General features: G+C 40.2%; 1 protein-coding gene across 1 annotated transcript in view; it reads right to left on the bottom strand.

Annotated features, from left to right (window-relative positions):
* Positions 1-210: 210 nt before the first annotated feature.
* The window catches only part of LOC129944078 (uncharacterized), an 81,325-nt gene continuing 66,994 nt past the window's right edge, over positions 211-14,541 (bottom strand). Inside the window, exons 5-7 of the mRNA XM_056053251.1 lie at positions 11,970-12,187; positions 2,013-2,173; positions 211-1,873 (exon numbers count right to left, since the gene is read on the bottom strand). Coding sequence (XP_055909226.1) covers positions 304-1,873; positions 2,013-2,173; positions 11,970-12,187 — 1,949 coding nt within the window. The 3' untranslated portion in view covers positions 211-303. The remainder of the gene's footprint in view (positions 1,874-2,012; positions 2,174-11,969; positions 12,188-14,541) is intronic.

Here is a 14,541-nt window from a genome sequence, read left to right as displayed (position 1 = left end):
ATATCCCGCCTGCTGTTAGTTTTAAAACACAAACACGTAAGAACCCATGTGCCCGAGTATCATCATCAAATTGAATAATAACATGTTTTGACATTACAAATGGCCTCCTGTCAAAATTATTTCACAACAAACATTAATGCGCAATTTTAAAATGTTGTTCTTTTTTCGAATGGGGTTGCGCTGTTCACTTACATTTAAATTTAGCAAGTACCTACATTATGTATAGTTATAGTTTATACCTAGTACAATGTCTAATGTTTATGGCAGTAAATGTCTCCCAAATAACACAGTGTTAACTCCGCCTTAAACTGCTGTACCGTTAATTACATCATATCGCCCGTCGAATAAACTCGCATGTGACCTTCGGCGTTCCCTTTCAATTTCATCCAAATCGAAGGCGTCATACACTCCGACTCCGCCCGCAGACACATCACCACGTCGATCATCAAATGCATATGGCCGTGCGATTTTCGTCGACGACGTCCTGCCGGGAACCATTGCAGGATGTTGATGTTGATGATGTTGCGGCTGATTTCCATATAAAAACGAATTGTTCGAGAAATTCGAGGGCGACGTAGGAATTGCTGTTGGCCATTGCACGGCAGTTGGCATTAGATTTGTGGATGGCCTACGTGAACTGACACCGACACCGATAGAATTTCGCACGTCCTCACAGGATTTATGCAACGCTTGTCCTGAACGATAGATGTTTGCCTCCCTCGAACCATGCGATAACCTGGTCGACTGTGCCGATGGATAATGGTTGTGTCCATGGCCTGTGATAGATAAACGGCCCTGGCTGCCAGCTGTCGCTGCAGTGGCTGCTGACATTAGCAGACTCTCTTGGGAGTCAAAATTACGTTTCATAAACGACCTTGGTAACGTACGACTTTGATAGACATTGCAATCTTGGAGCTGCTTCGCACTGCCCTTTGCATAGAATTGCTCTGGGTATGTGTTCCAGATCTCTGATTCGCACCGGTCCAAGTCGAAAAGACTCTTCTGATAGAGTTTAGTTTCGGCATGCAGGGATAAGTTTGAGTTTTGCTTCCGCAGAGAAATGCTCGGTGGCAGATCAACGAACATGGAGTTCCGGCGGGGGTTTGGGTAGTAGACTGCCTGCTGGCGTTGATGGTGATGTTGGTATTGTTGCTGTACCTGCCCGGAGTTTTGTGGCTTGGCACAGTCCACAATGTAGATGTTTTCCTCGTCGTGATGGGGGTCATCTTCATGGTCATTGATGAAATAGATATCTTTTGGTTTTGGTCGAACTCCAGCCTTTTTACAAAACTCATTGAAAAACTCATCCTTTGTCTTCCGAATGCCACGCGATAAGCCACAAATGTCCTGGATGCCAGTGGTTGAGCTGCCATTTCGCATCCGTGTTCCACTGCCATCGTCTGCCACATCACTTCCAACGGAGTCATTGTCTTCGTCATGTCGGTCATGTCGGCCATCTCGAGGGAGTTTTGCTGATGTTAGGGTTGCTTGGTGCTTTTTAGTGGTGGCACTGGTCGAGGTGTTGGTGGTGACCGAAGCTCGTTTCTCGGTGCCGTTATTGTTTTGAAAATTGTTGTTTGTGTGTTGGCCTGCATTTCCATTGCCAGAATTAGAGAAAATCTCTGTTGCCGTCGATACGCTACGTGTTAGGGGTGCACATTCGGATTGCTGATGATGCTGCTGGTTCTGGTTCAGGTTCTGGTGTTGCTGTTGCTGTTGATGGTGTTGATGCTGCAGCTGCTGTTGAAAGTGAATATCCTGTGGGGGTAGATGATGGAAGTGTTGTGGGGCTGGTTCGGTATACAGTTCGTTTAAGCTTTTGGCAATGTTCTTCGAATGTAGGTCACACTTTTGTGGTTTTTCAAAATAGTACCTAGAATATGGAGAGGAGGAAAACAGAGTTAGGTACCTTTTATTTTTGTTACTTTTTTTTATGTAGGTACAATTAGAAAGGATAACGTTGAGCTCTTTAGAAAAAATGCAGATAAATGAAACAAACTTGACTTACTTACCGTTTTTCTAGATCATTGAAGACATTTGAGGGGTGCTTCTTGCAATTGTAGCCAGCAACTGTTAGGTTTTCCTTGCGTCGATGGGGATGATGTTTGGAATTTCGATTTTCACCTTCTCTTATTTTTTCTTGGATGTTTGTAAATGAAAGGCATGGAAGTTTCTGTGAACAAATAAAGATTTAAATTATTGTATTGGATCCATGGATGGAGAGGTACTGCCCTGTGGCAGGGTTTGAAATAAGTTTCATTTAGTTATGGAGCAAAGTTACTTTACATGTCAACGGTATCTCTACTCTGTCTTGCGAGGAATTGACAAATCTTAAAAGACTAAAAAGGTCCTTTTCAAATAATGCGCTCGAATCTGACATGCAAATTGTAGGTCGTCACTAAGGACCTGGTTCTTCCGAGCTGAAGTGACATCCTGCTTATTGATTTACTTCTTTAGCATACTTAGGAATTAAATAAATGCAGGTTGGTCAATGCTTCGTTTGAATAACCACTTTTGGTTGTCTGACAGAACATAGCTGATTCAACATTGTGATTGAATTTAAAAGAAAACCTGAAAATTGATTTGAAATTTCACTTATCAATTGATCATCGTCCGACGAATCCGATGAAATCTTAATATTTCCCATAAAAACTGTATTTTGCTATAATTTGTGCCTCGAAATCTAAACGGTTGTCTTTTGTTTGGTAAACAGCTGACAATTGTTCTTATACCTTGACAGCTGTCTAATGATACACATGTGCATTGTGCATTCAAGAGGACACAAGCGTCCACAGGTTTTTCTCAAAACCTACCTCTGTCTATCAACTCCTACTCTCACCTCCAAGTGATGAACATCGGGTGCCTAATACCTAAACTACAGATTGGGTTCCAACCCCAGTGGAAAGTTGTTGGTGGCAGCAAACGAGAGAGGGGGAGAGGTGTTTCTACTAAGGCACCTCTCCTTTTCCAGACGGCGGCGGAGGAATTCCCGAGATGGAATCCACTATGGCGTCTACAGTTCCAGTAAGGTTGAACTACTTAGTGAACACCTTATAGGGCTTCTTCGACTTATTCGGAGCCCAGGAATGTAAGGAGCGGTTTTATCCGGCTCCCCATCCTTGGAGTTATACTTAGGATCTGGCCCTCCAGGTTGGGGTTGTGCGTCGGGGTGACTTCCTGGCCACGTAAAAGCTTTCATAGTTGCAAAGCACCAACAAGAATCGGATACGGACGGATTTACTGTTGACAACCAACGCAAACGAATAAAGGACAACGAACTTCGGATATGCAAGTGGAATTTTAGGTCCCTTAACAGAACACGTGCGGCCGAAGAATTAGCTGAGACCCTAGACCGCTATAAAGCAGACATCACCGCCATCCAGGAAATACGATATCTTGGGCCGGGCAAAAAGAGGATGAAAAACTGCGATATTTACTACGAAAATCAACAGCGCTTATTTGGATGCGGCTTTGTCATTGGAGCCAGACTTAGGCAAGAAGTCTTGAGCTATAGGCCTCATAACTATACGCATTAAGACTAAATTCGGCAACCTATATATGCGCGCACGCCCCACAGAAGAGAAAGATGGCAACACCAAAGATATGTTCTTCAAGCTCCTAGACAAAACATATGAGCAGTGCCCTAGCTACGATATTAAAATAGTCCTGGGCGATTTTAATGCCAAGCTAGGAAGGGAAGACATCTTTGGTGGAATAATCGGGAAGAACAGCCTGCACGACAACACTTCCGACAACGGATTCAGGCTCATAGATTTTGCTGCGGGAGCGAAACGTCATGGTAGCCAGTACGCGTTTTCCACACCTCAACATCCACAAAGGAACTTGGACTTCTCCAGATCAATCTACCGTCAACCAGATTGACCATATTACGATCGACACGCTTCCAAGGATGTCCGAACCTTCCAAGGAGCTAACATCAACTCGGACCACTACCTCTTTGTAGCCCAGGTAGCACTTCGGGTTTTCAGACCCAAGGCAAAACTGAGGTGCTGGGAGAAGGTACAACGTCGAACGGCTACAATTGCCAGAGATCGCCAAATCCTTTTCCGACCGAGTTACAAGTAACCTCTCTCGAAGTTCTCTGCCGCCAACACAATGTTTCAAAAACCAGAGGCAACATTGCCAAGATGCAATCAGAGAAGCCGCCTCTGATGTGCTGGGTTTCAAACAGCCACCAACAAGGAACCCCTGGTTTGATGAGGAATGTCGGCAGGCAAATGCAGCCAAACAACAGGCACGCAAAGCGGTGCTGCATAAAAGGGCGAGAGCTGCTCATGAGCTCTATGAACAGAAGAGGAGAGAGGAATGCCACCGACTTCTCAGAAGGAAAAAGAGAGGGAAGGGAAGAGAAGTTGAGAGGTTTAAAAGCAGGAATGAAGTTTGAGAGTTTTTTGAACAGGTGAAAAGAAATTCACAGGTACATAATCCTAGAACCGAAGGCTGCAAAGACGAAAGTGGAAACATCATGGTGGAACCGCAGTCAATTCTGAGGATATTGAAGGACCACTTCTGCATACTGTATAACGGCGACATCGAACCGAATTCCGCTGTCAGGCAGGATGATCAATTTAACATAGACGACGAAAGCCAACAATCCCGTCCTCCCGACTTGGATGAAGTAAATATTGTCATATCTAAGCTGAAGTCTAATAAAGCCGTTTGAGCGGATGGCTTAAATGCCGAGCTCTTTAAAGCAGCTGGAGATAAGTTGGTTAGAAGCATGTACCAACTTATCTGTAAGATATGGTCGAAAGAAAGCATGCCCGATGAATGGAACCTCAGTATTGTTTGCCCGATCCTTAACAAAGGAGACCCTCTAAACTGCACCAACTATAGAGGCATCATTCTCCTTAACATCTCTTACAAAATCTTCTCTGTCGTAATATGTGAACGTCTAAAGCCCATCGTCAACAACCTGATAGGTCCTTATCAGTGTGGTTTTAAAGCAGGAAAGTCCAAAGTCGATCAAATATTCACATTACTTACGGCAGATCCTGGAAAAAACCCAAGAACACCCACCATCTTTTCATAGATTTCAAGGCCGCATATGACAGCATCTAAAGGAACGAACTGTGTAGAGCCGTGTCTAGTTTTGGCATCCCTGCCAAACTCGTCCGTTTGTCCAGGATGACCATACAGAATTCACCCTGTTTCGTAAAAGTTGGAAACAACTTAACAGAACCCTTCGATGTCAAAAAAGGTTTAAGACAAGGTGATGCGCTGCTATGTGATTTTTTTAACATCGTACTTGAAAGAATAGTGCAGAGCTCACACGTCAACGCTAGAGGCACTATCTTTCAAAAGACTGTCCAATTACTAGAATATGCTGATGACATTGACATAATCGGAAGAACTCAGCGTGATGTCAATGGGGCTTTTGTGAGTATTAAGGCAGAGGCGGCAAAAATGCGTTTAACGGTTAATGAGAGAAAGACAAAGTACATGCCGTAGTCAAGAAATGACATGCAACTACATAGTCTCGGTCAAAACGTCACCATCGACAGATGTAACTTTGAGGTAGTCAAGGACTTCGTCTACCTAGGCTCAGCTGTAAACGCAAAAAACAACACAAGAGCTAAAATCAAAAGCGGAATAACTCTTGCTAACCGCTGTTTCTTTGGTCCTCTCGTCCTCTCTCGAGGAACCAAAGTGTCGCTATATAAGACCCTTATCGTCCACCCGCACACCCACAGGACAGCGCAGTAGAGGAAAACCGCGGATCTGGTGGCACGCACAAGTGGAAAGTGACCTCACCAATTTGGAGCGTGAAACTGGAGACATCTAGCTAGGGACCGAGCTAGATTGAGAAGTTTGTTGGGTGAGGCCCTAGTACACACAGGACTGTAGGCCACCTTAAGTAAGTAAGTAAGTAAGCTGTCTAACTCGTTCAATTAGGTATCTAAAAATCCACCTATCCAATACAAGATTGAACGCAGCCATTACCTAAACTGCATACTTCAAATGACAACTGAATTTGACAGGCGTCAAATGCTAGAGCTATAAACCTTTTGTGAGAATCCAAACACTAATGCTCTCATTTCAATTTGTCAAATTCGAAGAAAATGAGGAAACTGCTCAAAAAACGTCTTTTCGCATAAGGCTTAAGGAACTCTCTTTTGACAATATTTTTTCTTTTCTTAACTATCGATATGTTTATATACTGAAATGTTCTGTTTCCTTTGCTGTCTACCCTTCCTTTACTTAATTAATTTCATCTCTATGCAATTTAAAAACGGCTAAAGTCTAATTGACTTATTTTATTGGTTGTTCTTCTGAACCAAAATGTCCTAAAATGAAAACCTTACACATTTGGTAGAATTCGTATAATATTTGACAGTACCAGTAGACTGGAATCTGGAGCCTGACCACCTCTAATGGTGAACATTTTAAACCAACTGTCACAGTATTTCCAACCTTCTGTCTGTTCTGTCTTCTTATATTTTTGTGTAATCTAATTTTCAACATCCACTCCTTGCATCACGGTTGTGAGGTTAACTATTTATCCATTTATGTGATACCAACTTTAGCTGAGGAATAAAATAAATGTACCTTCCTTAACTTAGATAGCTACTGCTAAAGCTTTAATAAATTTTTCGAACTAGACAAGCGGAAGTTAAGTCACGATTATGTCATAAATCTGTGGTTGCATAAAATTTTCTCAATCCTCTGTACCGCTCTGCATTCCTCGCGCCTCACACTAATCACACCCACGCTTAAAAAAACAAACAAACTTACAGTGTTTTACAACTGCGGCTGCCTCATGCTACGAGTATATAGAGCGCGGGAAATGAACATTTTCAACTTTTATCACCGAAAATGAAATTTGCAACCGGAATTGAGGTTACCCCTGCAACTCTGTGATGTAGCGACGATGATGGTGCGATGATGATGATTATGATGATGGCGGAACCATGACATTTCTGCGATAGTGAGATTCAACCAAAAGCACCGAGCTTTCAACATTTACATGTTACACGTTACACCACTCTACTCTTATAAATGTTACACCCGCCTCACCTACCCATCAACGCTCCTGCATGTGCTTTAATTGGCCAAAAGAATCTTTTGACTTAGTTTGTTTGCAGTGTTGCCATATCTTGAATTAGCTTGATAGCCCAGTTTATAAATATTTTTAGCCCAAACTCGTAGCCAAAAAAGTATAAAAAATAATAGCCCAAATTTCAGCAAAAGTAGATGAGATGTAAATTATAACTCAGTTATAACGCTTATATCTGTCAAAAACCAGTAGTGATCCTCATGGCGACAACGTTTGACAGTTAAAGTTCATCATTTTACAAAAAAATTATCTTTATGTCTGCGAAACAAAATAACGCCCAAGATAATCTTTGGGCTATTTATAGCCAAGTTATGACTGGACTGTCATAATGAACTTTCTGTCAATGGATGTTGGCCAAAAGTAGCTCAGTTTTGGATGAAAAGCCCAATCTGGCAAGCCTGTTTAGATGAGCATTTTTTTTGTTTACTTTAGCGTTTGTTTTCATCCTTATTCTTCTCTGACGAAGGATGTTTGTTGCACTTCTGTAAAACTTAAAGGAGAAGTTCAACCGCACCCTTGGGGAAGATTACAAAAAAAAAAAAACAGACAAAACGAACAAGTTCAAAGTTGTGCCGAATGAGATTATCCTACACAGATTTTCAGGGAATTTTTAATTAAGGTTGTGAATGGGGAATACATACCTTTTGAGAAAATAAAGTTCTTTTGTAATGTTTGTACGGTTTCAACCAAACGAACTTACATATAGTAGGTTTCAAATGAAGTAGACTAGGTCTGGGTGTCTCACGTCCTTGCTCTTTAGTGTTAATGGTTGGTATTTTCTTAAAGATAAGAAAAATTAAGTACTCATATCAGCATTTACTTTATTTTTAAGAGAAGTGAGTGTTTACAAAACAAAATAACACCATTTTTGTTTCAATTTTTAAGACACGTTCGCAAAACGTAAAAAAGCAAACTCCGACTGCTGAAGTTTCGACAATCTTCGAGATAAGTCGTGCTGAACTCCTAAACAAAATATAGGGCCATGCACATGAGAGCGAACAACCTGATTTTTAACATTTCAAAAAGTGAATTTTAAACAAAAACACATCTCAATTATAAAAACCCAATTGGCACTCATGTTAGGATAATAAAATTTGCATTTTGTTCTCTAAAAGAAAACAGTTTTGTAAAAACAACAATGCTACGAACTGTCAAACTCTATTCGCGTTCCACATACCATCCACACTGCTCAACTTATGGCTGAATCACAAACACGCTTCAGCTTCGGCTTCGTCTGCGTTACGGTGGGCCTCCTTCGAGGTTGCTTTGAATGACATTTCTATTATTTCATCTCTCTAAAGAGCAAATATTTTTACAGCTGTTGAGCTGTCAGACAAAGCAAATGTGCAGTTTCAGCCAACTTAAGGGACTTCATTTGCAGTCAACTTCATTCTTTGAACGTACATTTTGACCAAGGAGACTAGTTAGTTTTCCAAGCGTTCATAGTTCATAGAACAAAAAGTACCAACAAAATTACTGTTTTAAAAACACTCCTCGGGCAAGCTACAAGTCCGCCACAATTTGTATTTTGTATTGTAAGGAAATATTAGCTACATATTTTTGTTCCGAATTGACAAGGAACCCTTTTACAGAAAGCATTAAATAAAGTTGTGCAGAAAATAAAAAAATCATAGAGTAATAAAGTTCACCTTTTAGTTGAATGAAAAAGCATGATCAACTGTCATTTTGATAGAAGTAGACTTGACTTGATAGTTAGGGAGATTTTTCTTTACTAATTTTCTTTTTTGGCAGCTGGCCAATCAGATACTAGAAACTTGCATAACTTTTAAGTCGCTTATGTCGTCTGAACCTGCCCAATGTTCAGATAATTGAACTAGAGCTTCCGTTTGGAGTCACATTACGTTACATTACGTTCTTTATACGAATAGAAATAAAACTCTTGTGAAAGAAAAGTCAAAATATGCGAACATCCACAGTTCGCAGTTTGTAGTTCATGTGTACGATGCTTACAAGCATCGTCAACAATGCAAACAATTTGACGTTTTTTTAAGCTGTATGTTTTTTTTAATTTAAGATAAGAGCTGTATTGAGCTTGATCAATTAGCTCAAAATAAAATGACTGAGCAAGACCAATTTTACTAAAAGCATTGCCAAGAATAGGGGATTTTATTTTTTAGCTCAGATCAGAGAACAGAGCTGTCAAAAAAGTTCTGTGTTTCTTTTTTAGCTCAAATATATCAGATAACCCTCTTTGAGTTCTGAATAAATTGAACGAACTAATTGAGTAAAAAGCTGACTTTATGTTTGATTTATGTGGTATGAAAGAGACAGATGGCAAACTCTAAAACTATTGACAGTTTAGTTTTCCAGTGTGCTTCATAAATGCACGCATCGGAGAGCTTTGATCAAACTCTACTCAGACTTTTCTCAGTGTTCTAATGTTAGTATGAGAAGTTTATGGTTGTTTACCATGATTTGACAGTTGAAAAGTAATTCTATACGATTACTATTTATTTATTCAATTGGCCCCGGTATTGGTTTCATGTGGTAAAACAAATAGTTTTATATGAAATAAAGGGTGTTTTGTTGGAATTAATTTCTCATCATTAAAATCTGGTCGATAATTTTATGACATTTATTTGTCAAATATGAATTTCTGACATATGTCAAATCTTGGCTTTGTCTGTGCTACATTTTTGAAGAACAGGGATTTAAAACCAGTATAGAATTACCTTTTCCTTAAGCCAGGCATATACAAAGATCGAACATTTAAGGTAATACCATGGAAATTATCAAGAGATTTCGATTTGTGAATAAACCTTTACATGATATCATATATTTGTTTATGTATAGGAAGCATTTGTTTTGATATATTGTCAGAGCAAATGTAAACATTTTACTCTATTGGATTATGTCACATTTATGAGATTGCTATTGGTTCGATAACTTTTACCTAACTTACTTAAGCACTTCTTGGGGTTAAGAGAAGGGAGATAGAAGGTAACTTACATCCGTAGTCTTATTAAGTTATCAAATATCATCTTATTTAGTTGGAATTTGTTGTAAGTTTATAAACCACTCAGTAAAATGGATTTGATATGATTTGGTTAACCATTTAATTAAAACTTATATTTACAATAGAGATTTTAAGGAAGTTAGATGCTAATTAATGAAAAATCATTAGAACGGCTTTGTTTAAAACATTTGAAGTTTCTTTTTAAAAACGTCAAATGAAATGGAAAATATGTTTAGAGTCATAAAACTTAAAGTTGTCAACATTATTTTGACTGACGGCCATTTTGAGAGCTGTCAAGTGGTTTATTTTTAGTTTGGAATTACATTTCAATACGAATACTGACGTCTGACCAACTCTTCTAAATTGAGTTAATATATATTGAAAATTATGGTTATGACTTAAATAGGTACATATATCGCGCGAATTTTGTTTTGCGATGAAGTTCGAGTGATGACATTCTTCCTGTGTATGTTTAAACCCCTTTACTTCCACAAAAACTGACAGATGTTTGTCCTTTATGGGTTGATGAAACAATTGGTCTGTAAATCTTTAAAAATGACGCTAGACAAATAGTCCTAGCGGTCAATGGTGACAGCAACTTTCGAACTTCATTCCTGCTTTTAAACCTCTCAACATCTTTGACCGCACGGTTCTCATGCCCTCACTTTTTCCTTCTGAGAAGTCGGCGGCCTTCCTCTCGCCTCTTCTGCTCATGAAGAGCAGTTCTCGTCCTTTTATGCAGCGCCGCTTTGCGCGCCTGTTGTTTGGCTGCATTTGCCTGCCGACATTCCTCATCAAACCAAGGGTTCCTTGTTGGTGGCTGTTTGAAACCCAGCACATCAGAGGCGGCTTCTCTTATTGCATCTTGGCAATGTTTCCACTGGTTTTCGATACAATGTGTTGGCGGCAGAGAACTTCGAGAAAGGTTACTTGTAACTCGGTCGGATAAGGATTGGCTATCTCTTGGCGATTGTAGCCGTTCGACGTTGTACCTTCTCCCAGCACCTCCCTGTTTTGCCTTGGGTCTGGAAACCCGAAGTGTTACCTTGGCTACAACGAAGTAGTGGTCGGAGTCGATGTTAGCTCCCTCGAAAGTTCGAACCTGTGTGCCTGGCGTCGATCGCAATATGGTCAATCTGGTTGACGGTAGATTGATGTGGAGAGCGCCAAGTTCCTTTGTGGATGTTGAGGTGTGGAAAACGCTTACTGGCTACCATGACGTTTCGCCCCGCAGCAAAATCTATGAGCCTGAATCCGTTGTCGGAAGTGTTGTCGTGCAGGCTGTTTTTCCCGATTATTCCACTAAAGATGTCTTCCCTTCCTAGCTTGGCATTAAAATCGCCCAGGACTATTTTAATATCGAAGCTACGACACTGCTCATATGTTTTGTCTAAGAGCTCGAAGAACATATCTTTGGTCTTGGTGTTGCCATCTTTCTCTTCCGTGCGGGTGTGAGCGCCTATCAGGCTAATGTTGCCAAATTTAGCCTTGATGCGTTTGGTCATGAGGCGCCCGTTGATGCACCTATAGCTCAAGACTTCTTGCCTAAGTCTGACTCCAATGACAAAGCCGCATCCAAATAAGCGCTGCTGGTTTTCGCGGTTTGCAGTCACCGTAGTAAAAGTTGCAGTTTTCATGTGGGTTTTGAAAAAAACCTGTGGACGCTTATGTCCTCTTGAATGCACATGTCTACCATTTAAATATTTAGCTTGAGTATAATGACAGTCATAACCTCGTACGTCATTAAAGACATAAGAAACTTAAATTAGAAGACGTCACTTTTGTTTTTTTCAAAAATTTTCTCCAAAAATTTAATTTCACAAAATCCTTCCTAATTCAAATCCATTCAATCGGCATCAAATAAATCCGAATACCTTTTCAATATTTGTGACGCAAACAAATTGTCATACTCACGCTATAATATCCAACTTCCTGTAAGCTTATATACAGGAAAACATTCAGAACTCCAACAAATTCCGTCGATATAAATCCAAATACGTAGAGGAAAAAACTTTGTCCATATGTGACTTTGAAGAGGGCTGGTTGCAATGTCGACCTTGGACGTAGTTTTGAACCAATTTCCGCTTTTAAAATCGAAATATATGCAATCAGTCCGATGAGCATGAAGAGTCCTGTAAATTAGATTTTAAAAATTAAAAAACAAACATCTTATTTCAATTTATTTATAAAATATGGTGACCAGTTCATATTTCCTATAAGTTAGAAGAAATATTGTAACGAAATGGTTTAAAATACTAAAACGGTGTTTAGCAGAATGAATCCATTGTTTATATGATGTCACATCAAGTTTTAGAAATATATTGACCAAAATATAAAAATAGTTTTATAAACGGGTATTTAAAAAAAAATATAAAAAATTAGTACACCTTAGAATGTCTTTGAAACTTTGAGTGAAGAAATTGAAGTTGGGAACGAATCAACGCACTTGTCTATTTCCGGCGAAAGGTCCTGGACATATTTTCGTCACTGCTCGGTCTCGTCTCGCTTATCTGCAAGTGCATGGTCAAAGTTTTGGATGTTATTGTAAAATCATAGTACTACTAAGCTTGCCACTGATGGACAAGACAACTAAACAAGGGACATCAGAGTATGAATACGCCAATAGCCTTGTGATTGGTGGTACTATTTTTGAACACAAACTCTGTCATAAAATTAGCTGGGTGTCGATGGACAGGCAAGCGTCTTCCAACCAAATTGACCACTTCGCGATGAGTCGACGCTTTAGGAGTCTCTTGGATGTACAAAACAGAAGAGCCGCCGATATGGGACTTGCTCTAAGATTGCGCACAGCTACAGTTCGAAGATCCAACGGAATAACACGTGCCTTAAATTCAACATAGCCAGCCTAAAAGACCCCCGCCACCCGCGAAAAATTTCATTTCAAGTGCTGACAGAATAGTCGGTCGGAAAGAAGGAAGCAATAACACTTGGCTTCAGACGAATCTTGGGCAGGGATAAACGAACGCAAACAGTTAAGGGTTCGAATAACTGCTGCGCAAGAGGAAGAAAGAAACGAGCTGGAGTACTCGTATCGCATGAAAAAGAGAGAAGTTCAACGCAGTGTGCGCCGTGACAAGCGTAACTACATCAACGCATTGGTGCAAGAAACAGAAGATTCTGCAAACAGGTGCGACATCAGGGCCGTTTACAGAATAACCAAAGAGCTGATCGTTGCACACAGCTCAAAAACACATAGTGAAAGAAGTAGACGGTACTGTGATAAGTTCGGTGGATGAGCAAGAATACTTGTCCTCGGTTTTAAACCAAGTGTTTGAAAACAACGTGCCTTCTGAAGCGTCTGAAGTAACTAATATCCGAATCCGCACCGCACCTCCCAGTAAAGATGAGATCGTTGCCACAATTAAAGAACTTAAGAACAACAAAGCGGTAGGACTTGATGGAATTCCCGCAGGGCTTTTACAAGCAGCTCTAACGTCATCAAGGGAACTACTTCATCGGCTCATAAAAGAAGACTGGACCACCGAAAGCTTCCCCCATGAGTGGAAGAATTATTGTCAAACTCTCCTAAAAAAGGAGATCTTATAAAGTCCGAAAACTGGAGAGGAATTTGCGTTCTACCTGCCTGCCAAAATAGTAGCAAAAGTTATACTGGGACGCCAAACTAGCAGGATTCCTCGTTGGATACTCCTGTATTGATCATATCAACACCCTGCGGAACATTATTAAATAGTGCGTTGGATATCGATCACCACTACACCTGCAGTTTATCGACTTCGAGAAGGCCTTTGATAGCGTAAACAGGGAGTATATCTGGTAAGCTTTGCGGAGGAGGTTCATCCCAGAAAAATTAATTGCTATTATTAAAGCAGCATATGATGGATCCAAGTGTCACGTTCTGCACGATGATAGGTTGTCAGATGATTTTGAAATCCAAAGCGGACAGGGCTATATTCTGTCGCCAATATTGTTTTTGTTGGTGATAAGCGATGTACTGCGCTCAGCTCTGTCAGGTAGCGGAGAGATCCAATAGACTTTAACATCCTATATCAAATGACAACAAGTGTAGAGAGGGAAGCAGAAGTTGTGGGGCTGAAAATTAATTCCGACAAAACAAAAATGATCAGCCTCGAAACCCGACAATACTCTCAAATAAATATTTTCTCGCAAACGGTGGAAAAAGTGGAGAGCTTTCAATACCTTGGACGTCATCTGCCGCATCGGCAAAGCAAAAGCGACCTTCAGTATGCTGTCAAAAATTTGGGGGAATAACTCTATCAGCTATCAACAAAGCTACGACTGTTTCGCACAAATGTCGAATCTATGCTTCTTTATGGGTGGATCACTTGGAAGGTTACTTCAGCCATAACAAGAGAACTGCAAACATTCGCAAATAGATGTCTTCTTAACATTCTAAGGATTTTCTGGCCAAACCGAATATCAAATGAGGTCCTTTGTAGATAAACAGGTCAGGAACCTATAGAATATTTAATACGAAGACGTTAGT

This window comes from Eupeodes corollae, chromosome 2, assembly GCF_945859685.1.
Source record: "Eupeodes corollae chromosome 2, idEupCoro1.1, whole genome shotgun sequence".
NCBI lineage: Eukaryota > Metazoa > Arthropoda > Insecta > Diptera > Syrphidae > Eupeodes > Eupeodes corollae.
Note: the sequence above shows the minus strand (reverse complement) of the source record. Positions and strands in the feature narration are given on the sequence as shown.